Source organism: Terrapene carolina, unplaced genomic scaffold (genome assembly GCF_002925995.2).
Source record: "Terrapene carolina triunguis isolate 2854851 unplaced genomic scaffold, T_m_triunguis-2.0 Scaffold84, whole genome shotgun sequence".
Classification (NCBI taxonomy): domain Eukaryota; kingdom Metazoa; phylum Chordata; order Testudines; family Emydidae; genus Terrapene; species Terrapene triunguis.
The window spans coordinates 12,398,164-12,423,921 of record NW_020664435.1 but is presented as its reverse complement, the minus strand read 5'-3'; the positions used below and the strand labels follow the sequence as shown (position 1 = coordinate 12,423,921).

At 41.1% G+C, this 25,758-nt stretch overlaps 1 protein-coding gene across 2 annotated transcripts in view; it reads right to left on the bottom strand.

Annotated features, from left to right (window-relative positions):
• ANKRD28 (ankyrin repeat domain 28) overlaps window positions 1–25,491 on the bottom strand; it is a 201,499-nt gene extending 176,008 nt beyond the window's left edge. Inside the window, exon 1 of one of the 2 annotated variants that reach the window (XM_024209574.2) lies at window positions 25,392–25,491. In XM_024209574.2, coding sequence (XP_024065342.1) covers window positions 25,392–25,418 — 27 coding nt within the window. In that variant the 5' untranslated portion in view covers window positions 25,419–25,491. The remainder of the gene's footprint in view (window positions 1–25,391) is intronic. The other variant, XM_024209575.2, reaches the window with a different exon arrangement.
• Window positions 25,492–25,758: the final 267 nt, after the last annotated feature.

Genomic DNA, 25,758 nt, shown 5'->3' with positions numbered 1-25,758 from the left:
ATATTCAAAATTTCAGACAAAAGAGGGGCTCTACTACCTCAATCATAGTTTTTGTAAAGTCCCTGCAGACTAAGGTAATGCTGACAGTGTACTGAAATCGTTCTTGGCCCAGAGCAAAGCAGAGGTATTTTTAATGAATGTGCACAATGGAAACATGAAAGTAAGTGTCTCAGAAGTCAGAAGTCCAGGGATTACAAGAAAGTCTCCTGGTTCTACAGCTATGATATCTATCTGACTTTTCTGAAGGCCACACAAAGGAGTTAAGCCATTTAAGATCCAAAACTAGACAGAGACCTGATGACATTTGGCATTACTGACAGCTAAGAGTGGATTCCTGCAAAGCACTCCTGCTATGGAACCTTTGTTAATGCTTTGACATTCAGAAGAAAGCACAGCACTTGACTCCACAGCCTCTTCTTCGGGCAAGAGAGGGAGAGGTTAAAGGATGAATCTACATATCTGAAAAAAGATCTAAGTCTATGAAGTATCCTAATGAGATCAATGGAAGTACACATTGGTCCTCTGATGTGCCCCCATTGCTAAGAAGACACCCAAAGCCTGCACCATAAGAAGGAAAAGGGAGGCCTACTTCCCCCTAACAGTCTCCCCACCAGTTTACTTCTGGAGTAGATGCTGCTAGATTACTTCTGTTTGTGGGAGATTTCTTCTGGTAGGTATCTGGAACTAAAATCCACAGGGAGATCAAAAACCTGGAATGGGAAAGAGAAAAGTTTTCTTCAACTTTTCATGAGGGGCAGTTTTCACCACACAACTACTGCAGAGCCTCATCCAAATCTTCTCAGTTAAAACAAGAGTCAGTAGCTTCTATTTTGTCTGGAACTTCTCTCACAGAATTGCAATCACTGTTACAATGCAGGTTGCTGGTATACTATTAGTGTCTGGGGGAGCTAATCAAAGCAAAACATTGTGTTGGAGAAGGCAGAGTGGGCACCAGGTGTCTCCCAGAATTTCCACACTATTTCCTTGGTGTCATGAAATGGAAGCACACGGAAAGGGGAATAACCACTACTACCTGATCCCAAGGCCTTTCTGGTGCTGAAGAAGAATCACAAACCAGCGCTCCATAAATGCAGTTAAGGAGGGAAATATGTGCTTTACCTGGCTCTGAGGTGGAGGAATCCAAGTTCCTCATGTTACTGTACTCTTTTACAGTTCTCTGCTTCAGTTCTGGTACTTCCCACACTGAATAGGGAATCTATTTGCCATTAAGCTGGCCAGGAACACCATATTTGCTGTTTCTACCATGACTCTTTCTTCCCTTACCTCTAACTCAATTTCTCTCCCCCCAGCTATCAGTTTTAATGTTTGCTTTGTATCCAAAATACTTACGAGTAAAAACACAATTCAGGTTTCTACAAAAGAAAGACATAATAAAGCTACAATAGAACAGCACCTACTATGCCGAACCAAACAATCTATTGTTTCATGGAGAATGAAGACAGTAACAGTGCCTTTTCATTAAGTCACTGTGCTTCCCCAATCTAAAACCCACTGTAAAGTTTCTTTTTATTGGATCATTCAGCAAGTTAAAACATTTCACCTTTTACAAAGATTTTCCAAAGTATAGACTTTATACCCCTTTTTGATTTTTTTATTTTTACAATTTTTAAAGCATCATTCACCACACACACAGCTGTACTAGTTTTGAAACCCTGGGAAAGAGCTCCCCCCCCCACCCCGCTTTATTTTTTAAATAAACTGAGCCTGAGTTATCAGATAAGGAGAGATTACTCACCCTATGCAGTAACTGGAGTTCAAGATGTGCTCCCCTCCCCCATGGGTGCTCCACTTCAGCTGCACTTATACCTCATGCCCTTTGATCAGAGATTTTTGGTAGAAGTGCCCATTCAACCCCTGCATGCACCCTACACATCCTCTTACCCTGCATCGAAGCTCTATAGGGCTGCGCAATCAAACCACCCTCAGTTCCTTCTCCACCACAAAGTCTCAATGGAAACACTGAAGCAGAGGGGAAGGAGGGCAGGTAGTGGAACACTCATGGGTCAACATCTCAAAAAACTCCAATTACTGCACAGGGTAAGTAACCTCTTCTTCAAGTACTATCCCCATGGGTGCTCCATCTCTAGTGACTACCAAGCAGCACCTAGCTGGAGAAGGGGGCTTTGGAATCACATCCCAGACTGATAAGACTGCATTCCCGAAAGCAGCATCCAAGCTTGAAGACTGGATTACCACGTAATGTCTGGCAAAGATGCGAGTTGAAATCCAAATTGCGGCCTTGCAACTGTCCAGAACAGGAATGCATTTGAACAATGCCATAGAAGTAGAGATCTTGTGGAATGGCCCAACACTATAGGAGGAGGGTGAATGTCAGCAGATTCATAGTATGATATAACAATCAAATCCTCCTTGAGAGTCTTTGGGTGGCATCTGACGAATCTTTAGATCTATCCACAAATGGACACAGCTTGAGTGAGTTCCTAAATGACCTGGTTCTGTCCAGATAAAAAGGACAATGTCCTCCTAACAACCAAGGTGCGTAAAGCAGCATTCCGCTGGACTGATGAGGTTTTAGAAAAAGTGACCGGAAGGTAGAGGACTTGATTAATTTGAAATTCAGACGACAAATGAGAACGTGGATGTAAGAAAACTTTGTTATCGAATAAGTAAATGGAAGTCCCGCCTTCTGAGCGCCTATTTCATCAGTCCTTCAGGCAGAGAGGATAGCCACCAGAAAAACCATCTTCATAGATAAGTTAATGAGTTAAGATGTAGCCACTGGCTCAAAAATCAAGGATTTATAAGGCATTTAAGTATTAGGTTCATCTCTCGAGTTGGAGTGGGGTCCTTAACTTGAGGGAAAGGTTCCACAGTCCTTCAAGAAACTCAGAGTTGTGGGATGAGCAAAAACAGAGTCCCTGAACAGGGGAATGAAAGGCTATAATAGCTGCTAGGCATACCCTGATACAACTCATAGATATCCTAGTTTTTTAAAACTCAAGAAGGTAGTCCAAAACTGTCAAGATGGATGAGTGAGCAGGTAGAAAACATCTCGGATCACACCAAAATGATGAACCTCTTCCATTTGTGAAGGAAAAGTATATCTCGTGAACTCTTGTCTACTGTTCAATAATACCTGTTGTATCTCCTCAGAACAGTAAGTCTCAATTCCCATGAGCCACTTAGAAACCATGCTTTGAGACAAAGAAGGATCCTCAGGTTGGGGTGAAACATCCAACCGACATCTTGAGACAGGAGATGAGGAATGGATGGAAGAGTGATTGCCTGTCAAACAGCTAGGTGAATTAGGTAAGGCTACCAGGTCTGTCTGGGGCATGTCAGAACTACTAATATGATTTTGCCCTTGTCATGCTTGACTTTGTTTACTATCCTCAGAATCAGGAGCATCGGAGGAGATGCATATAGAAGACCTCTTGTCCACGGAACAAGAAAGGGGTCTCCCAGTGAGAGGGTCTAACACCCCACCCAAACAAAAACATTTACACTTCTTGTTGGTAACAGTGGCAAAGAGGTCTATTTCCAGAACTTTCTGACTTGGAGGGCAAATGGACCAAGAGGCACGATTGCATTTCATCAGTTTCCTTGAGAAATGCCTGAATCTGTTTCCTACCCTTAATCAGAAACAAGTATCTGAGGGTCCAATTCCCATTCACAGTCCTGGGAGAAGTACCTGCTGAAGTTGGATTCTGTACCCCTGGAAGATAGCCAATTGTCTCCTAATCTCTGCTGTTTAGGCGCCAGCTCCAGTGCTTTATCACTTCAGCACAAAGAGAAGGAGATCTGGCCCTTCCTTGTCAGTTGATATAGAACATGAACACTACATTTTCAAGTTCTTTATGGACTTGTTTCTGATTAAGGGTAGGAAACAGATTCAGGCATTTCTCAAGGAAACTGATGAAGTGCAATCGTGCCTCTTGGTCTATTTGCCCTGAGTTGTGTAGGCCATAAATTCGCTCCCCGGCCTATCAGGGATGCATCTGTCATTATGGTGATGGGAGGAGAAGGTAGAATGAATGGAATTCCCACACAAACCTAGTCTGGGTCTTTTGACCAATTAAGAGAATCTCATACTTGACATGGGACTGACACCAGCTTGTAGCATAAATAGTTCTGAGCCAGCCCTGGAAACACTGATGGTATAGCCTGGCATGATGTGTCACAAAGGCAGCCGCTGCCATTTATCTAAGCTGTTAAAGACAATTTCCTATGGAAGTCCGTGGGCTGATTTGACTCGTTGATTAGACCTGTTAGCATCAAGAAACTTACAAGTAGGAGGGTAAGCCCTGGCTGATACTGCATTTAAGAACGCCCCTAATAAACTCAATCCGTTGCATCAGGGTTAAAGTAGATTTCTCAATGTTGAGATGGAACCCTAGCTCACAGAACAGGAACAGAGCTATCCGTACTGCAGAGAGAACCTTGTAAGACTGGCCCTTGAATAGCCAATTGTCGAATATGGAAATACCCCCAGGTGTAGGAGGTAACTGCATAAGCTGCATCCCCTAACACCTTCCAAAAAAAAAAAAAAAGTAGAAGAGACGCCGAATGGGCGTTTACTACTGATAGTGATCCTGACATATCAAAACAAGCTTGAATCACTTGTGAGACAGATGAATTGTGATATGGAAACAGGTGTCCTGAAGGTTGGGACCCGAAAACCAATCCGCCTGTCCAACTATAGAATTATAGCTGCAAGAGTCACCAGCCTAAATTTTTGGAGTCTTAGATCTGAAGCAGATCTCCATCCCCTATTCCAGGAAACAGTTGGTGTACATGTCCCTCCCTCTGTGCTAAACTGAAACTGTTTTTATGGCTCCTATGTGCAGAAGGGATTCAACTTCCTGCCTTAGAAAGAACTTGTGATGAGGTCCCTGAAAAGGGATGGGGAAGGGAGGATGGAGTACCCCAATCTTCTAACCTCCAGCAACCATTTGTCCAATGTAATTTGCTCCCATGTGGATTGACCAATGTCCAGGGGAACATCCTGGCCTTGATCTGAGGCCAGATGGAGAGAACACTCTGTGACACTACCCTTCATACTCATACTAGTAATATTATTTTATATATGATATAATTATGGCATAATTACAATGCATTTTGTAAAAGATGGGTCACGTAAGGGGTCATTGGAAAAGTTATGATTTGCTGAATATGATTATCCTATTTGCAAGCATGTATCTTTTTTTACCTAAAGTTATGAATATTGACTATGTATCTGTATTTCAAATGTAGTCTGAAGTAGCATTTATAAAATGTAAGCATTCAGATTTGTATTACTATATTTTTAACTTTTGCATCTTTGAATACAACAAATTCAGTTTTATCAGCCACAATCGCTTAAGGTGAGAAAGAAAAAGAATGCTGGTCAGGTTTCAGAGCATAGTATGAGTTTGATGAGACTGGCATGTAGGTTCACAGTAATCAGTGAGAAAGACCAAAATATAAGTTGTTTCCATTTCACAAATATTGTTTGTCCAAGCAATGAGGGGAGGGATAGCTCAGTGGTTTGAGCACTGGCCTGCTAAACGCACGGTTGTGAGTTCAATCCTTGAGGGGGCCACTTAGGGATCTGGGGCAAAATCAGTACTTGGTCCTGCTAGTGAAGGCAGGGGGCTGGACTCGATGACCTTTCGGGGTCCCTTCCAGTTCTATGAGGTATATCTCCATATATTTAATATTTATCTAAGTGCTAAGAGTAATGATAATGGCCTATCAGTTATTTTTAGGTTCTCGTGCACTACCAATGATACAATATTATAGTTACAAGCATTGTAGAAGAAAATTTTCAAGAAAAAGTGAAAACACTAGTTAAAATCCATAAGAACATTCCTATTCATATTGTTTTACAATAATATATACTTATAAAAACAAAACAGAGTGTGGGACCAGGTTGCCTGATAGTGTCTTTAATGGAAAATGTTTGACACATTAATGAATTTTGTTCTAAAGCAATGGAAAGAGAATTAACAAAACTGATTTTTTCTCAACAATATTCCAGTAGAAACAATAGTAAAATTTTCAATAATTGTTCTAATAAGCTATGATTATTCAGAAGGAATTAAACACATTGCAGTCATTTCTTTACTATTAAGGCAAGTAAATAAAACAGCATTTATCTTCTTAATGCTCTTCTTTTATGGAAGAGGATGCCACCTAAGTTTTCCTATAATAAAAAGCTCTTTGAAGAGCACACTTAAAGATGGGGGGGAGCAAAAGTGTGCTCTTTCTCTGAGTAGACTTGGAGAACCTGAAAACACTCACATGAACTGCAACATTGTGATTTCACACTCATTTTCTTTGTCTCATCAACCTTCATACTGCTACTAGGAGACAAAGACATGCCTTTGAGAAAAAAACTAAATGGAATCCAATTCCTCACTCCCACTGAAAAATACCAGTTTCAAGAGCAGTATCACTGATTAGGCTTTAATATAATTGTGTCATGATTTACAGGCATTATCCCTGCAAAAAAATGCAAGCTTTGAAAGACTGCCTGCCAGCAACTCTAGAGGCAGAAATGCTGAGCTACAGATGAAGCTGCATCCTCCTAAAGGCTTAGCCAATGATTGCCAGCTCAAATATGAGTGATAAGCATGATATGAATACCTAATTAGTTTGATGACTGTCCTGGTATCAGAAGACAACTCTAGCATGTTCTCCTGGATATGTTTTTGATAAGAAAAAAGCATTCTTCGCAGGACAAAAGAAAAAAAAAAGAAAGAAAGAAAATGGTTTACTGAAAATTTACTAAGTTCTAAATAGCAGAACCTCACACATTCTTGGACCAGACACAAAGAGGTTAATCAAATTTTAAGACCAACTCTGCCTATATTGAGAATTAAGAAACTTTCAACAATACATACATACATACACACATAAAACAAGATGGAGAGGGCAGCAAGTGTTGATAGAGTCCAGGTTTCTCAGACAAAATGTTCAACTTGTATATAAAACAAAGTTCAGCACTTGTTACAAAACTGATTCTACTCGGGTAGAAAACGGTATAGTGAAAGAACAAATCGAGGCATGATTATGTCACATCAGCACTACGCTCAATTTGCTTTCTTTAGTGACCACAGAGCTTCAGTACTGCAGATAACTATGGGAATTATCATAAAGAGACCGAGAGTAGTTGTAATGAGCAGTATCATAACAAGCAGAACAAAAAGCACCTGAGTCCAGCTGAAATACTAGGCAAATAAGTGTAAGAGGGAAGACACAAGAACCTATAGAATAGTATGTACTCTCATGTACACGCACTTGTTCATCCCTTAACAAATATTTTAAAAGTGGCCTCCAAATAGTTAGGTTTCATTAAAGTGGTCCAGACAACAAGGATAAGGGCAGGGTTTGACAAAAATAAATAAAATTTTTTCCTTGGCAAATGGGAGCTTACATACCAATTTCTGCCAAATTTAAGCTTATTTTTTTTTTAAAAGTGTACTGCCTTTATTTAGGCTTGGAAGGATTAGATTTTTATCAATAAATGTCAGTGAACAATTTCACTGTACATACATCAACTTACAAAAATTATTTCCATCAACAATAATCTACATTTACATATAGGCAAAGAAAATCCTGCTTGAGAACTTAAAACAAAGAAAAATCTTAAATCAAACTGAAGTGATGTTGACAGTTTGTGTTTTAACAGTTATAAAGCTTGTAACTTTTTCCAATCTCAACATCTAGTCATTAAATGACACCCCCCCCATAATTTCCCGCAACTAAAAATTTAAATCCATAAAAATTAAAAAAAAAAAAAATATCTACATCTATTTTTAAGCAACTGTCAAAATTATAAAAATATAAAAATCCAGTTCTGCCAGCAAAGCCTACCTTTATTGATTGTTGATGACCCTCTACATGTGAACTAAATGTGAATTAATGCAGGACTGTTTAACTCAATCCGCAAACAAAGTTTGAAACAAGAAAAGTGTGAAGTGCCTAATGCCCAAATCCTGGCCCCACCACACAGCCCAAGCAGCCGTGCTGTGCAGTGGGAAGTTCCTCTGGGGTACAAGCCCACTCCACAGTAATGGCAATGCTCTGTAGCTTTCTCTCTAACCAGTGTTAGAGCACCCTCTGTGTCACTTAGTTTTCCCTCCCCCAAGTACAGAGAACTGATGGACGTGTCTTCTGCTGTCAATGCCAAAGCCCTTAATTCGGACCTTAAACTTTGCTTTCAACGCTAAAGAGAATTTCCATTTCACCCTTCTTTTTCCAACAATGACAGTTTGTCACCATTAAAATAACAATGCCTCTTCTTAAATCCTTATTCTTGTGTTGGTCATCTTCCTTTCAACTACTGCAAACAACCTCTACCTTGACTCTCCATAATTTCAGGAAGTCTGCTATGAACAGACTTTTCTGGATAAGAAATAGGACTACAATCTCTATCATTCACCAAAATTGCAGCTCTAGTTTTGAAACTTCCCAAAGACCATATTATCATGGCCTGGTTTGCCAACCTATTTACCTTTTTTTTTTGGGGGGGGGGGGGTATTTACCATGTTCTTTAGACACTTCCCTTGTGCTACCCCATGTTGAACATTCCCACATGCACACAAACAACTAAAACCCACCTGCTGAAAATGCGCTTCAAACATCTTGTTTTTATCTTAGAACTGACTTGACTTTTTTGCAACACTGTTAGAAACACCACAAAGCATACTGCATCTTGTAAAAGAAATTAATACAATATTAGGAGTAGCATATCATTTATCACCATACGTATGTCATTTAATATGCGGAGATTAATTCCTCAAACATGAATAGCCAAAATAGGTAGTCCATGGATTCTCATAGTCGTACACTTTTACAAACTCTTTTCTACTGTTGTCACTTTCTTCAGACCAGTAAGCTACTCCAGATTTTGCTATTCTGTTAGATTTTCAAGTGTTCAGGATTTTCTTTTAGTTAGATATTGTAGGCAAGTCTATTTTATGCAAAACCACCTTTTCCAACTCACATCGCCCAAAATAATCCCTTACCCAAATAAAACTGTCAACCCAGCTTTTCCTTCTCTATAACTATAGTTATAGTTATCAGTGTCCATTTGTCAGCTTCTGTTTTAGAATGTATTAATAATCACACTCCTTCAATCACTGCACCTTTCACATCTTCATTTTTGACCCTTCTTATTCTTTGTTCTTCACTTCAGCATATCTATAAGGAGAAGGCATTCTGAAAAGAGGGTAACTGATTGAATACCAGTGTTATGCCAACACTTGCACAGTACAACCTCAGGAGTTACAAACACCAGAGTTATAAACTGACCGGTCAATCACAGACCTCATTTGGAACTGGAAGTATGCAATCAGGCAGCAGCAGAGACAAAAAAAGACAAATACAGTACAGTACTGTGTTAAATGGAAACTACTTTTAAAAAATTGAAAGTTTAAAAAACTATTTGACAAGATAAGGAAACTGTTTCTGTGCTTGTTTCATCATTTAAATTAAGATGGTTAAAACCGGCATTTTTCTTCTGCATAGTAAAGTTTCAAAGCTGTATTAAGTCAATGTCCAGTTGTAAATTTTTGATAATGTTTTGTTCAGCGTTACAAACGGCCACCATTCCTGAGGTGTTCAAAACTGTGAGGTTCTACTATAGTCATTGAGAGATTGCCAAGCTGCAGCTTTATCATGCCTGCTTTTTCAGGGGCAACTACTCTCAATGTGCATGGAGCTCATTAAAGCAACTCATCTTGAAATCTACTCATTGTAGTACACCAGTGGTCACCAAACTTTTCAGGGTCACACCCCCCCTTAACTGTGTTCGCCCCCCCTCTCCCCCAGGGCAGCTCCGGGGGGAGTGGGGAGAGACAGACAGGAATAAAGGGGCCCAGGCTGGGGCCACAGCTGGGGGTATGGGTGGGGCCAGGAGCAGAGCTGGGTGGCACTCCCTCCCCACCCCCCCAGAGGGGCTGGCCCAGGCCTCAGCCACGCCCCCCACAAACATTCCTCCACGCCCCCCCAAGAGGGGCACACCTCAGTTTGGGGACCTCTGTACTACACCTACCCTGCAATCCTCCAACTGATTTTTGTGGTTTGATAATCACATTCTCGTTTCCAAACATTTAAAGTATTATCAGATATTCAAAGGCCCTAAACCAAAGTCCATTTTAATAGGGTTACCATATTCAAACATTTAAAAAGCAGGACACTCCACGGGGCCCCGGTCCCGCCACTGGCCCTGCCCCAATCCCACTCCTTCTCCGCCCCCATTCCAACCCCTTCCCCAAAGTCCCTGCCCCAACTCTGCCCCCTCCTCTGAGCACTCTGCATTCCCCCTCCTCCCTCCCGCTCTGATCTTGGCTGGGGGTTGCTAAGTGCTTCCCTGCTCCCCACTCGCCCTGCAGCCTCTATGCCCCTGCCTGCCCTGCTCCTCCTTGCCCTGGAGCCTCTGCACCCCCCCACCCCTGCAGCGTCTATGCCCCCTGCTCCCCACTCGCCCTGCAGCCCCTCGCCCCTGCAGCCTCTGCACCCCCTGCCTGCCCTGCCCCTGCAGCCTCTATGCCCCTGCCTGCCCTGCTCCTCCTCGCCCTGCAGCCTGTGCCCCCTGCTCCCCACTCGCCCTGCAGCCTCTGCGCCCCCTGCCTGCCCTGCCCCTGCAGCCTCTACACCCCCCCGCCGCCTGCCCTGCTCCCCCCGCTCACCAGGCAGAGGGAGAGCTGCAGGCTCCAGGTGGACTCAAACACTGCCGCGCTGCTCTGTGGGGGACGAGGGAGCGGGGGAGGGGGAGGGACTCTGGCTGCTAGAGGCTCTAGTGGCTGCGAGCGGCTTTCAATCAGGCCAGGCGTCCAATCAGCCGCGCCGCACTCTGCATGAGGGGAAGGGGGAAATCCCGGACATTTCTACTTGATTAGAAATCCCCCCCCCGGACGGCCATTTAAAGCTGAAAAACCCGGACATGTCCGGGGAAACCCGGACGGATGGTAACCCTAATTTTAAAGACTAATTGATTTTTGGATCAAGTCAAAACTGCAAAAAAAAAAAAAAAAAAAAAAAAAAGATTTTTCTCCCTCTACAAAAATCTAATTTATTGGGATTCAATGAATTACATGTTAAGCAAATAAAACATTTGCACACAAGAGCAATTCAATTGGTGTCTTTTTAACAACAATGGATGCTATACGGACATGAAGCATAAACTAGCCCATATATGATTTGATATTCCTGCTTCCTTTCGAGCTGAGGTTAAATACATTTTCTGCAAATTACCAGAAACTGCCACCTCTCCTTAGAGACTGATGTTCAATTATCTTTGTTCCCCTACAGTATTTAATATTTGTATAGCAGAGAAAGATAGCTACATTCAATTTTCATTTTGTATTACAGTTGAGAATTTGTTATTTCTTTATAAATAACTTACTGGTGGGAACAGAAAGTTACTAAGTAAAGGTGTGCATAGGTAAAAATATACACATGTTCAGCTACACAAAAATATCAGAATTCACCAGGTATAACAGGCACAGCTTGTGTTTGTTCTTGGAGTTATGACTATGTATCAACAACTACAAAGGGGAAGTCAAAGACTACAAGATTTATTGTCCATACCTACGATGGATTGAAAAGATGATGTGGCAGGCCCAAACTACCCGGGAAAGATACTGTAAACTCTGGGTGGGCGGGGGACCACTATCTTTTCATACATGTGGTATAATGGAACTGGAGCCTCCAGGTATTAACCTGAATACAAATTTAAACAATGGTAATAGGAAAACAAAGCAACCCAGCTATCCTAGAAGGCACAAAGATTCTCCTTGGGCCAGAGAGAGAATTGCTGGTACACAGAGGCAGAAATGACAGGTTTTTGAACTGAGAATTGGACAGATTTTTCCTCCCATGCCATAGGTAATACTCTGACTGCTTAGTCATATTAGTTTAAAAGTATGTTTAACATTTTATAATTTGTACTAAAAAAAAAAAGCTTTATTTCCATAAAGACAACCTGAACTCCATGTGATAGCTTGTTTGGGCACTCTTAGGCCTCTTCATACAGAAGGCAACTGTCTTCAGATCAAAAAGGAAGCCAAAAATGGGACTGAGATAATGGACATGAGTACCCAGTCCAAGGAAAGACTCCAAGCCCCTACCCAGAAGGTGCTGAGAGGAAACTGGCTTTGAATGGTAGTATGGGGACAATGGGGGGGGGGGGGGGGGGGAAGACCCTGAAAAGTGGTAGGTGTGATTACAAGTGTGTTGCAAATGTAAAGTGCTATTATTGTTTTGGAGTTTTCCTCCATTAGTTTAAAGCTAAATATTTAGATTGTAAACACAAACACACAAGAAACATATTAGATACTAGGTGCCCTGACAATTAAAAACAATCCACAACCAAAACAAAAAACAACAGATTAGTACCAAATAGTAACAGATTAGCTACCAGGCAAAAAAGTTGAGACACTTCCTTACTCAGCCTTAAACCCATTCTAATTAAAAAAAAAAAAAATTTAAAAACAACATTCTAGAAATAGGGTCACTACTAAAGTTTCAAACACATTTCCTGAAGAATTTTAAGAGCGCTTGTGAAAAGCCATGTCTACCTTTCTCCTTTCAGAAAGGCAGTGTTCTCACATGGCAAGGCAAGTTCTTTGTTCATGTGAAAATATACCTCTGAAGGCAGAGGTAAATGAACGTTTGTGTAAACTGTAACAGGAATTAGTAGTTTCTACCTAGATTGGATACCTCTAGAGACCAGTATGCCTATCATTATAGCTAGGTACTCCACAAAAATAAATAATTAAATTTGAATAAAAGCAGTATGAGGGTAGCTGACAAGGAGATATGTCCTAGGCTCCCATACATCTTCCTGCTAATGATTACTTCCCTCACCACACTTTAAACTTTAGTATTTATCAGGGGGGAAATTATTCTCTCCGTTGTCTCCTTCCACCACAACAGCTACTTTCCTGTACCAGAAGAGCACTAATCTGGTTGAATAGTCCTGGGATGTCCAAAGGCTGCATGCTTCCTCTTCCTATCCAGTAAGAAAGTGCCAGGAGATGAAAACTTTGGCCTATCTTGTGTCAAGTAGTCTGTTAAACTCCTAATATGCAGTTAAAATCTTCACTTCTCTCATGGGGTAGCAAGCGGGAGGCATAACACTTAAAAAGTTAGGAACACCAGAGATTAAATGTTTCCCAGTAAATTCAGCATAGTTTATTAGTTATTTAGTTGCCTGGGAAAAGATAAGATACTAGATTTCAAGGAATTCTGAAACCTTTGGATTTCCTTAAATCTATAAACTCAAGTAGTTCTGAAATATAGGTCATCTAGACTTAAAAACCTTACACATAGAACAGAGACAGACACATTAACACTCACTCAAATTAGTCCTCCTTATATACATTGGCAGATTTATATTATCGCTGCATTAGGCAACCACTGATCAACATTTCCATCAAAAAAGCCTTTTAAAAGGATATATAAAACATCTGGGCATTATGGACTCCGACACCTTGACTGGACACAATGCACCATTGTATGCACTGAGATTAAAACAAAATTTCCTCCAGCAGATCTGGAAACATACTATAAACCAAATTCTGCCCTCTGTTACATCCATGAAATTCCATTTAAATCAAAAGTGATTGGCTTCAATGAAATCACATCTCTGAAACCTAGAGTAGAACTTGGCTCTCAGATGCACTTAGAGAGAGAGAACTCTTACACTCATATAAATAAAAAGAAAACAAAGTGGTGGAACCATTAAGCACTGCAGATGGGGTAGAGATTAAAGATATTCTAGCTTTGGCCCAACACCTAAATGAATACTTTGCCTCAGTTTTTAATAAGAACTTGGAGGCAGTGGCAGGGTGGCTAATAGGAACAAGGATATGGAAATAGAAATTATAGGGTTGCCAACCCTCCAGGATTGGCCTGGAGACTACCGAAATCAGCATCCATCTCCCAGTGACAATTGAAAGCAATCCAGGAAATTTTAATAGGATATTTTAAGAAAATCACAATATATCATGTTGGGGAAAAAATATTTCCCAGAATAGCTTCAGTCAGAGTTGGCAACCCTCAGAAATTACATTCAACATGGAAGCCAAAATCATGGGACCAAATCAGGTGCCCCAGATAATCATCTTCCAAGAATATTAAAGGAACTGGCATATGAAATTGCAAATCCAATAGCAAGATTTTTTAATGAATCTTTAAACTCGGGGTGGGTGGGGGTGTCATATCCTAGATGACTGAAAAATTGCTAATATAAGAAAGGAAAAAAGCCTGACCCAGGCAACTACAGGCCTGTTAGATTGACTTCAATTGTACACAAGATCTTAGAGCAAATTTTGAAAGAGAGAGTAATTAAATACATGGAGGTAAACAGTAACTGGGAATATAACATGGTTTACAAAAGGTAGATTTTGCCAGACCAACCTGATCTTTCTTTGGGAAGATAACCAATGTTTTAGAAAAAGGAAATACAGTAGACCTAATCTACCTTGATTTCAGCAAAGCATCAGATATTGTTCCACCTAGGTCTGGAAATTGTTAGTAAAATTGGAGAAGACGGGGATTAATCCAAAGGTGGGTAAGGAAATGATTAAAAGGGGAAACTACAACAGGTCATATTGAAAGGAGAACTGTCTGGCTGAAGGGCGGTTACTAGTGGAGTTCCTGGAGGATTGGTCTTGGGCCCAATCTTATTTAACATTTGCATTAATGATATTGGCACAAAAAGTGGGAGTACTCTAATAAAATTTGCAGATGACACGAAGTTGGGAAGTACTGCCAATACAGAGGCGGACCAGAGTATTATACAAGATCTGGATGACCCTGAATAGTGGAGTAATAGAAATTGAATGAAATGTAATAGTGCAAATCATGCGTTTAGGGACTAACAAATATTTGCTATAAACTGCAGATTTACTAGTTGGAAGCAATAGAGGAGGGGAAAGACCTGGGTGTATTGGTCAATCGCAAGATGACTATGAGCCACCAGTGCGATGCGGTCATGAAAAAGACTAATGCAATCCTAGGATGCATTAGGTGAGGCGATTCCAATAGAGATAGGGAAGCAGGGTGGATTTGATTTAAATCAAATTGATTTAAATCACTAGCCAGGAAGACTCAATTTAATCATTTAATCAAATCCACGTGTTTGCAGAAATCATCTGCAAACACGTGGAAGGTGGTAAGGTGATAGGGAACAGCCAGCATGGATTTGTAAAGAACAAATCATGTCAAACCAATCTGATAGCTTTCTTCGATAGGATAACGAGTCTTGTGGATAAGGGAGAAGCTGTGGATGTGGTATACCTAGACTTTAGTAAGGCATTTGATACGGTCTCGCATGATATTCTTATCGACAAACTAGGCAAATACAATTTAGATGGGGCTACTATAAGGTGGGTGCATAACTGGCTGGATAACCGTACTCAGAGAGTTGTTATTAATGGTTCCCAATCCTGCTGGAAAGGCATAACGAGTGGGGTTCCGCAGGGGTCTGTTTTGGGACCGGCTCTGTTCAATATCTTCATTAACGACTTAGATATTGGTATAGAAAGTACGATTATTAAGTTTGCAGATGATACCAAACTGGGAGGGATTGCAACTGCTTTGGAGGACAGGGTCATAATTCAAAATGATCTGGACAAATTGGAGAAATGGTCTGAGTTAAACAGGATGAAGTTTAACAAAGACAAATGCAAAGTGCTCCACTTAGGAAGAAAAAATCAGTTTCACACATACAGAATGGGAAGAGACTGTCTAGGAAGGAGTACGGCAGAAAGGGATCTAGGGGTTATAGTGGACCACAAGCTAAATATGAGTCATCAGTGTGATGCTGTTGCAAAAAAAGCAAACGTGATTCTGGGATATATTAACAGGTGTGTTGTGAGCAAGACACGAGAAGTCATTCTTCCGCTCTACTCTGCTCTGGTTAGGCCTCAGCTGGAGTAATGTGTCCAGTTCTGGGCACAGCATTTCAAGAAAGATGTGGAGAAATTGGAAAGGGTCCAGAGAAGAGCAACAAGAATGATTAAAGGTCTTGAGAACATGACCTATGAAGGAAGGCTGAAAGAACTGGGTTTGTTTAGTTTGGAAAAGAGAAGACTGAGAGGGGACATGATAGCAGTTTTCAGGTATCTAAAAGGGTGTCATAAGGAGGAGGGAGAAAACTTGTCCACCTTAGTCTCTAAGGATAGAACAAGAAGCAACGGGCTTAAACTGCAGCAAGGGAGGTCTAGGTTGGACATTAGGAAAAAGTTCCTAACTGTCAGGGTGGTTAAACACTGGAATAAATTGCCTAGGGAGGTTGTGGAATCTCCATCTCTGGAGATATTTAAGAGTAGGTTAGATAAATGTCTATCAGGGATGGTCTAGACAGTATTTGGTCCTGCCATGCGGGCAGGGGACTGGACTCGATGACCTCTCGAGGTCCCTTCCAGTCCTAGAATCTATGAATCATGGATTTGTACATAAAAGTGCATTCTTGTTGGTTGTTAGAACCTTATTACATATTCTTCACAACTCAGCGATAGATGTAGGTTTCATTTTTAGAAGGTACACACTATACATTTTTAAAGTGATTTATTTTGAAAAGTTTTCAGATTAAACAGCTATATCAGAAAATGAATGATTGTTTGGTTATTTCATTTACCAAAGGTAACTGAAGCAGATATGTATGAAGTCATTGGGAGATGAACTATCTCCAATTCAACAGGTTAATCATTAATATTTGGAGGATTTTCTTGTCATGCTGTATTAGGAGGAGAACATCACCAAACAGACATTTAAATTGTTTTATTTAACTAAAACAACAACGTTATGTATTCTGGATTTTTTTCTTCAACAGCAAACATATAATATTTTAACAAAACAAGCATATGAATTTTTGAATTTAGTTAAACATTCAAGTTTTTTAAAATTAGGTTTGTTTTTGTTAAAATTGTTTTTAACTCAAATAGTTAAATGAATTACAAAAAATTAAAATCGACTATGTCAGCCAGGTCAACATGAGAAACTTAAAATATTGGGTCCCTATACAAACATGAGATTGGGTCCCTAATCCATGAACTATTGGAACTCATTTACAAACTTTTTCTTAAACATTACATGAATATATTGTCTTATACTATAGAATCAAAATTTATAACCCCTATTTCATGATGAGATATCTTTGAGCTATAATGTATCTTAATTAAAACCATCTTTAGATAAAATGCTTTTTGAGGAAAAATCCTATCAAAAAATCTGATTTAAATAAAAAAATCCAATTTTTTTTTATTTTAAATCATTGAGTTTTATCCACCCTATAGGGAAGTGTTGTTCCCACTGTACAAGGCACCATATAAGGCACTCATCTGGAATACTGTGTGCAACTCTGGTCTCTGCAGTTTAAGAAAGATTAATTCAAATTGGTACAGGTGCAGAGAAGAGCTACCAGGATGATCAGAAGAATGGAGAACCTGCCTTACAAAAGGAGACTTAATGAGCTTTGTTTAGCCTAACAAAACGAAGGCTGAGGGAAGATATGATTGCCTTCTATACATACATAAGAGGAATAAACACCAGGGAGGAAGAGGAGTTATTTAAGTTAAGGGTTAATATTGGCACAAGAACAAATGGATTTAAACTGGCCATCAACAAGTTTTGGGTTGAAATTAGACAAACATTTCTAACTATAAGAGGAGTTAAATTCTGCAACAGCCTTCCAAAGGGAGTAGTGGGGGCTAAAAACCTAACTGCTTTTAAGGAAGAGCTTGATAAGTTTATGGAGGGCACGGTATGAGAAGGGTGTCCACAATGGCACATAGCCCATCCACAACTGCTATTTGCAAATATCTCTAAAACGGCCAGAGATGGGACACTATATGCAGAGAGCTCTGAGATACTACAGGGGATTATTTCCCAGGTGTCTGGCTGGTGGGTCTCACCTACATAATCGGGGTCTAACTGATCACCATATTTGGAGTCAGGAAGACATTTTCACACAGGTCAAACTGGCACAGACTCTGGGTGAATTTTGCTTGCCTCAGCCACGTGGGGCATAGGTCATTTGCTGGTTTGAACTAGGGTGAATGGTAAATTCTCTATAACTTGAAGTCTTTAACAAGATTTGAAGACTTCAGTAACTCAGACAGAGGTTTTGGGCCTATTGCAGAAGTGGATGGATGAGGTTCTGTAATCTGTGATGTGAAGGAAGTTAGACTAGATATCTTGATGGTCCCTTCTGGCCTTGAAGTCTTACAATATATACAGTAGGATATTGGTTGCACTCAAAGATGAGGAGCTGCTTTATTTAGATTTGCAGTTTTAATATGCCAAATAATTTAGTAGTATGATTTGTATTATACTGTAAGTTATGTAAACACAAACATCATAAATAACTTTAAAAAGCGGTTAGCCACTGTAACTAAGGCAGCTTCAGTCTCCCACTCAAGTTCCAGAAATAGGAAAGACAGGAATAAAAGCAAGAGGAAAATAAAAGAAATATGTTAGAAAGAAGTTGGTAGGAACAGTAAAACTGATCATATCCAGCAGTAGTTTGGCTTCACAAAATTCCAGTGGATGAGGAAAAAGACTGTGGCCAAATGTTGAAAGAGATGAGAAAGTGGAAGATATACAATAAGTGCAGTAAAAGAGTAGATGCATTTCTTCCCCAGTCTGGTCAATGAACAGACTAACAGTTTTGGGGATGTCAATATCCGTACAGGCAGGAGGGACAGTTTGCTAGTTCAAAGTTCACAGTGACTTTCAGATTCCAGCAGATACTGGCAATTTTTCTACAAGCTTTTATGAAGTTAGCTCTTTATTGCATGATAGGCATGGTTTGGTTCACCTTATTTTGTTTCCAGATCCTTGGCTACTAACAACACCTGCAAACCTTCAATTGGATCTGCACAAATGGACCCTTATGACCTCACTGAGGTCAACAGGATCTGCTCTGCAGATTAGACTGCAGGCCCAGGACTTTTGTTTAGGGTTTGTTCCGTTTTTTTTTTTTGTTTGTTTGTTTTTTTAAATCTCTCTTATCATCTGAGGAGAAGGTCTTGTTTCCAAGTCAGGCTCTCAAAATCCTCCCTCCCTCCCGTTGGGGTCCATTTACTCAAAGACAGTAAAAACCTGTGACACTAGGCACTCCTTAATAGCTTTATATGTAAGGACTATGGAGTGGAAGCAATCCTGAGCTCTGTGTACTGGGATGGATCAGCTCTTTCTTCCATAAAGAGAAACGTTCTTTGAGCTACCTGAGCCCGGACATCATCTTGTCAACGCACATGGATTCTGAACCCAAGGGCAACAATTATCAGAAAGTCTGAGGAAAATACTAAGAAAGGAAAATATTTGGATATTGTTTTTGATGTCTAATGTAGTTTAGATGCAAGTTTTAAGTATGGGGGATTGGGTTGGGGTTTTCTTTAAAGCAACCAAAAAAAGTTCTTAAGAGACTGGAAGGGGGGGTTGTTAGTTTTTAGATTGCTGCTTGGTATTTTAGATAATTTTTTAACCCAACTACAACCTCTTAAATCTAATAGGAAGAGACATGAATTCTCCAAAATTTGACATTTGCACAGGGCTTAAAAAAAAAGGGAAAATTGGTTTTTCCCTTTCCCCCCCCCCCCCCCCCCCCCGCAGAACAACAGTTCCTCTCCTCCCCCATCGCAGTGAGACAATTTCTCTTCTCGTCCAATAAGGAACTAGTTTGGATGTTAATCCTTTTTAGAATTCATACCAAAAATAAAGTTTAACACTAGCAGTAATGAAAATAGCAACCATGTAAGCATTCACTGTTCACGAGGACACTGCAAACATTTGTTTAACTGCCAAATGAATAAGATCCATCTTAGCGAAGAGAAAGATATAAATGAGCAATAAAAAAATCAGGGCGCTCACTTTTGAGATAAGTGGTCAACCTAATAGCCTCATGCAGCCACTTCTTATTCTCTGCCTTACTCCATTAAGCAGAGTCTGATTTCTGGGAAATAATGCATCCTAAACATAGCCTAATGAGTAGTCCAACAGAAAAGTAAAATATGTTGGCAAGTATGCAGTGCACAGATGGCCTTCAATGGCCACTATCACAGGTCTTAACCTTCTCCCCTTCCCTGGGGGAAGAAAAAACCCCAGGATGTGGATCGTTTAAATACTGATGTCTTAAAGGAGGAGCCAGGTCTTTAACAGTTACAATGAAGCAGTGTTCAATGAGTTTTGCCACAAGCAGCCTGTTGCTAGAATAGAACAGGATAAGTGGCTACAGATTTTGATGGAAGAGGTCTCCAAGTTTCAGTTAAAAAAAAAAAGTGTACTGAAATTAAATGTACTGACAGGCATGTAACAGACTATTGTGGAAAGTATGGTCTTGCAGGTCTTCTAAAAATCATCTCTCTACCTGTTTAGAATAAGCAATACTTGACAAAACATTCTGGTGCATGCACACGACCTTAATGTTTAGAATTTTGTAAAATTTAGATCATAGAACAAATAAACTCTTGCTTACTTGCTCAATGTTTCAATAGTTTCCTAATACTTCTATGACTGAGCTCAAAAAAAAAAAAAAAAAACAAAACACAACACTATTTGGCTTTCAAGATACCAAGTCCACAACTCAAAATATTCTCTCAGACAACTAAAAAGAGTTACGAAGATTAACAAAGAAGTTTTATTCATTAATCAAGGCATACCAGAATGCAGAGTAAACTGCAACTACAAGTAAATGCAGTCTGTAGCATTGTCACCTTCATTCCAAGTGAAGGGTTGGTATTCATATCTGCCTTCCATTACCCTCGAAAATTGTTAAGCCGTTCTAGCTTCTTCCAGAAAATGTGGCACTCTCGCACCAGAGTGATGGGCACAGGATAGCGATGGGCACAAAAAACAGAACACTGACTGGTGCCAGATGTGTTTAGGATGCCACCCACCAAGGTGCGTAAAGTACAGCATAAATTTGTACAGAAGCCCCTCCCCCCTAGTCAAGCAGCCTGGAACTAAGAAAGGACTCAATATACTGAAAGGATCTACTTTCCACAATGATTTGCAGATACTCTGCTATGCAAGTTAAACATCAAGTTGTTTTCTCATCATTTGCTTGGTTGTAATAGAAAAACATTTACACAGTTCAAAAGTGCACTACATTCATCACATGCAGGATCTGAGCCTAAACTATTACATCTCTAAAACTGCTATGAAGAAGCATTTTGGACCAAATTCTGGCCCTATGAGACGCCACAGCCGAGTCAGCTAGAACTGCACAGCCCAGTTTGACTCTATAGGTGAAATCCTCGCTCTCCCCTCCCCTCCCCCCGTAGTCAGTGGGAGTCTTGCCATTGACTTAGATGGGGCCAGGATTTCACCGTGAGTTCAACAAATATCCTGATGGAGGGATTTCTGACCACAAGTGTTGCCATATTACACACTGGATGACTTCACAACCCTTTCCCCCTCCAAATGTGTCCTCAAGACCCACTTCTGCTGTAACTAATAGTAGCTAGAAACCGAAACTAAACATGTTTAAATGATAAGGAACAATAAAAATGTGTGCACTGTTGGCTTATGTAACCTTACTACTGTTCTTCATCCTGTAACCCCTTTCCTTTCTATTGTTAGCTCTGCTGGAGAATAGAGTGACAGTTACAGAGTTAACATACATCCCTTCTAGATCGTCTGAAAGCTTAACACAACTCAAGATTGTCATATGTGAAACCTAAATTAACCCCAACAGAAATCAACCTAAGAAGAGTATCAGAAGTGCTCTGCAACATTTACACAATAGGCTGATGTTCAAAGAAGCAAGTCACATTTCTAGCTGCATTGCCTAGGGAAAGTTACCAATCTCTGCTGAACGAATGAGAATGACTTTGCATTTATCTAATATTTTTATTAATTGGATTGTACAACAATCCATGGCAATCACTTTGCCCACCAATGACATGACGCCATCACTGGAATAAAACACAGAACCTCTAACAGCACACAAATAACTTCAATATAAATTTGTCATAAGTTAACATAACTAATTTACATATCAAAATGGTCTTCTGCCAGGATAATGAAGATGAACATCTCTATTCTTATGAAGGTTAGTTTGTTCGTTTTTTAAAATGAGCAGAAGATTGGTGACACCATTTTCACATCTCATTCAAAAGATACTATCTCCTCTAGCATAGTGCCCCTGGTCTGGAACGTTGGGTCAGTGCTGACCCAGCAAGAAGAGTTCCACATTAGGATTAAAGAAGAAAAGTTTCAGTCCAAAACAAGTTTGTTAGACAATTGTTTTAGTATTTGTAGGAGGTGCAGATGTGATACTCTAGAAACTGAAGTTCTCTATCCACAAGAGTTACAAGATTATCAACAGTACAAACATTTTGCCATTCTACTACAAATATACCTAAGCCCTCTAAGGAAGGATCACTGATGGAGAATAAACTACATTATTCCTTACTCTAAGTTTTTCAATCCTTAATTTCTGTTAAAGTTGACAAGGTTGCACTAACTAATCTAGACAGATGTCCAGTAGAAACTAGAAACTAGACTGAAATCAATGTGTTTCTCATAGAACAAAGAAAAGACAGATAGCAACTAAAGACTTGACCCAACACCCATTGAAGTTAACAGAATTGGCATTTATTTTAATGAATGCTAGAGAAGACCTTTAGTTTGACTGCTACTAACAGAACTAGTCAGGATATTCAGTTCTTCACTTTAGGTACCTATTACCAGCACTATGATCTATGTAGTTCCATTAGCATAATATTAATTTGATAAAATAAAGCTAGTCAGTACTCTTCCTTGTGAAAGTACAAGAATCATAAATACATATATACATAAATAACTTCATACATAACAGATTTAATTATAACCACAATTTACAGTTACTGAATGCTGGAATTTACAGCTCGGCAGCCAATACTAGAAATGATGCAGCATTTGACACTTCTATTAATTTGGTACCCTAGAATAACTTCTTCCTCCAAACAGTATCCCCCCAAAAATATGCATTAATTTTTAGGTGGGGCTGGTCAATACCAATTTAAAACAAAAAACCTAACACACTTTAATGGGGCACCTAACTGGTAGAGCATCACAAACTCTAAATGAGGCATGTGAGATGCTATCACAGCAGATCACTGAGACCAATCCAAAAGATGACTGTTTGAGTAGCAAGGTGAGAGCATCATGCCACCAGCTGGGAAGAGAGCAAGATCTTTCATCTCATAAATCTTCATTTTGCTAAGTAGCAGTGTATCCAAAGGTTATTCTTACTATAAAAAGAAAACTAAATTTTCTATTATTTAACAATTATGCATGCAACTCAATAAATGGGCTTAAAAAATTACACGCCATAGCAACGTGCAGCATCTTTCACATTTTCATGCACTGATTTCAACGACAACTAGCACTCAATTGTTAAACACTACACAACTCCAAATATTAATATATCTTTTTAACAACATCTTTTCTTCAAAAGATGCTTCTATCCCTCGCTCTTTGGAATGAAAGTATACTTTCATACCAAAATATCTATGCAAACTGACATTCCTATAAATCTGTTTCATTTCTCCAAATTAATTATTATTCGTATTATGGTCGTACCCAAAGGCCAGACTCCAACCACACTGCTATTTTGTCCTGCTGCACAGTGATGAAATTCAAAGAGATATTTGCATGCTATTGCACTGATGTGATTATTACTCCAGAAATTATTTCATACTTAGGGCCCTAGCAAATTCATGGTCCATTTTGGTCAATTTCACTGTCAGAGGATTTTTAAAATGGTAAATTTCATGATTTCACCTATTTAAATCTGAAATTTCATGGTGTTGTAATTGTAGGGGTCCGGATGCAAAAAGTTGTTGTCAGGAGGGTCACAAGGTTATTGTAGAGGGGGTGCGGTACTGCTACTCTTACTTCTGCGCTGCTGCTGCTGGCGGTGGCACTGCCTTCAGAGCTGAGCAGCTGGAGAAGGTGGCTGCTGGCCAGGAGCCCAACTCTGAAGGCAGAGCCACTGCCAGCAACAGTGTAGAAGTATGGGCAGCATGGTATGGTATGCCGCCCAGTTCTGAAGTCAGCACGGAAGTAAGGGTGACAATACCATGACCCCCTAAAATAACCTTGTGACCCTCCTGCAACTCCCTTTTGGGTCAGGACCCCCACTTTGAGAAACACTGGTGTCCCCCCCATGAAATCTGTACAATATAGGATAAAAATCACACAAGACCCAATTTCACAGGGAGGGAACCAAATTTCACGTTTTGTGAGGCGTTTTTCATGGCCATGAATTTGGTAGGTTTCACCACTGCCAAGTTTTTTTTGTAGGCATCACAGCAGACTGTTTTAAGGCGGACAATATAGTGGGCTTTGTGGATTTTGTATTGAGACGACTGATGCACAAAGGGCAGCATGGTAGAAAGCACAAACATCCTAAATCAAAACTGTCACTATTTGCAGGACATAGGTGGAAGGTCAGCATCTTCCTACTGTATAAGAAAAGAGAGGTAAGCCAGAGAGGGCCTCAGAAGTGAAGACAAGTAGTTTGTGTTTGATGGGGTGGAGAAGAGAGCCAGTGAAGGGACACAAAGGTCTGTAAAGTGGTTAAAGCAACAAGCCAGGAAAGTTATCTTTGTAGCAGCATTTTAATTGGGTACATGGAACAGGATGAGATTTGTCAAGGCCAGCAAGGAGGAGTTTGCTGAAGTCAAGGAATGAAATGAAGGCCTGAACCAGAGCTTTAGCTATACAGCTTGAGAAGACAGACCGAATCTTGGAAGTGTTACATGGGAAGCGTTACATGGGAAGCAGGCAAGATTTAGACACAGCGCCAGACCAATGTCAATGCTCGCCACTAACATAATACCTTCCTCCTCCAAAGCATTTTACAGAAACTGAATGGTTCGGATGATCAGGAATATAATCACGCCATTAAAGCAGGGCAGACTTCAAGCGTCAGGGACACTAGAGCCGGAGAGAGCAAGGCAGGTATCTTTTTAAAGTGATCCTGGTGAAAGGCAGTCACACACGTCAGCGTGTTATTTAATCCCCTTAGACACTCTCACACCTCAGAGGGTGACCAACGGACGTGTGGCCGGGAAGGAGGGCGGCTGGGCATGTGGGCGGGCAGGGGCAAACACCCGCCGCCACCTGTTCGGCCTGGGCCGGTTACCCGGGAGAAGACGGGGGGCGGGGACAAGCAGCGCCGAGTCCGCTCGCTCCCCTCACAGATACGCCGCAGGGTAACAGAGACTCGCCCGCACCGAGCACATGGGCCCCAGCCCCCTCCCCAGCGCGGAGCGGCGGGCACTGGGCACGGCAGCCCCCTCCCCGCCGCAGCCACGGGGCCTCCCCCGGAGCCTGTCACACCCGCACACGGAGGGGGCGCGCCCGGGCCGGGAATGAAGGAGGGAGGCAGCAGCCGCCGCTTCACCGCCCTTCGCACCCACCTGCTCGCGGAGTTTAAGGAAAACCATGGCGAGGCCGCCGCACCGACCAGCCGCCGCCTCCGGCCGCCAACTGACTCCGGCTGCCCCGCCTCCTCCCAGGGGCCGATCAGCCCGTGCGCAGGCCACTCCCCGCGCCCCGCCCAGCCCAGCCCGGGCTCCGCGCCGGGCGCCGAGGGGGAAGCCGTGGGCCCTGAGGAAACGCGCGCGCGGGGATGAGGAGGAGGGGGGGGACGTCCCCCTCCTGCCCCGCCCCCTTCTGCCCCGCCCCGTTCTCAGAGGCAGCTTCCGGAATTAGACTCGGACGGCATCAAAGCAGCTCCCCAGCCGCCATCCCCGGCACCGTCACTCACCATCAAGGGCGGCGCTT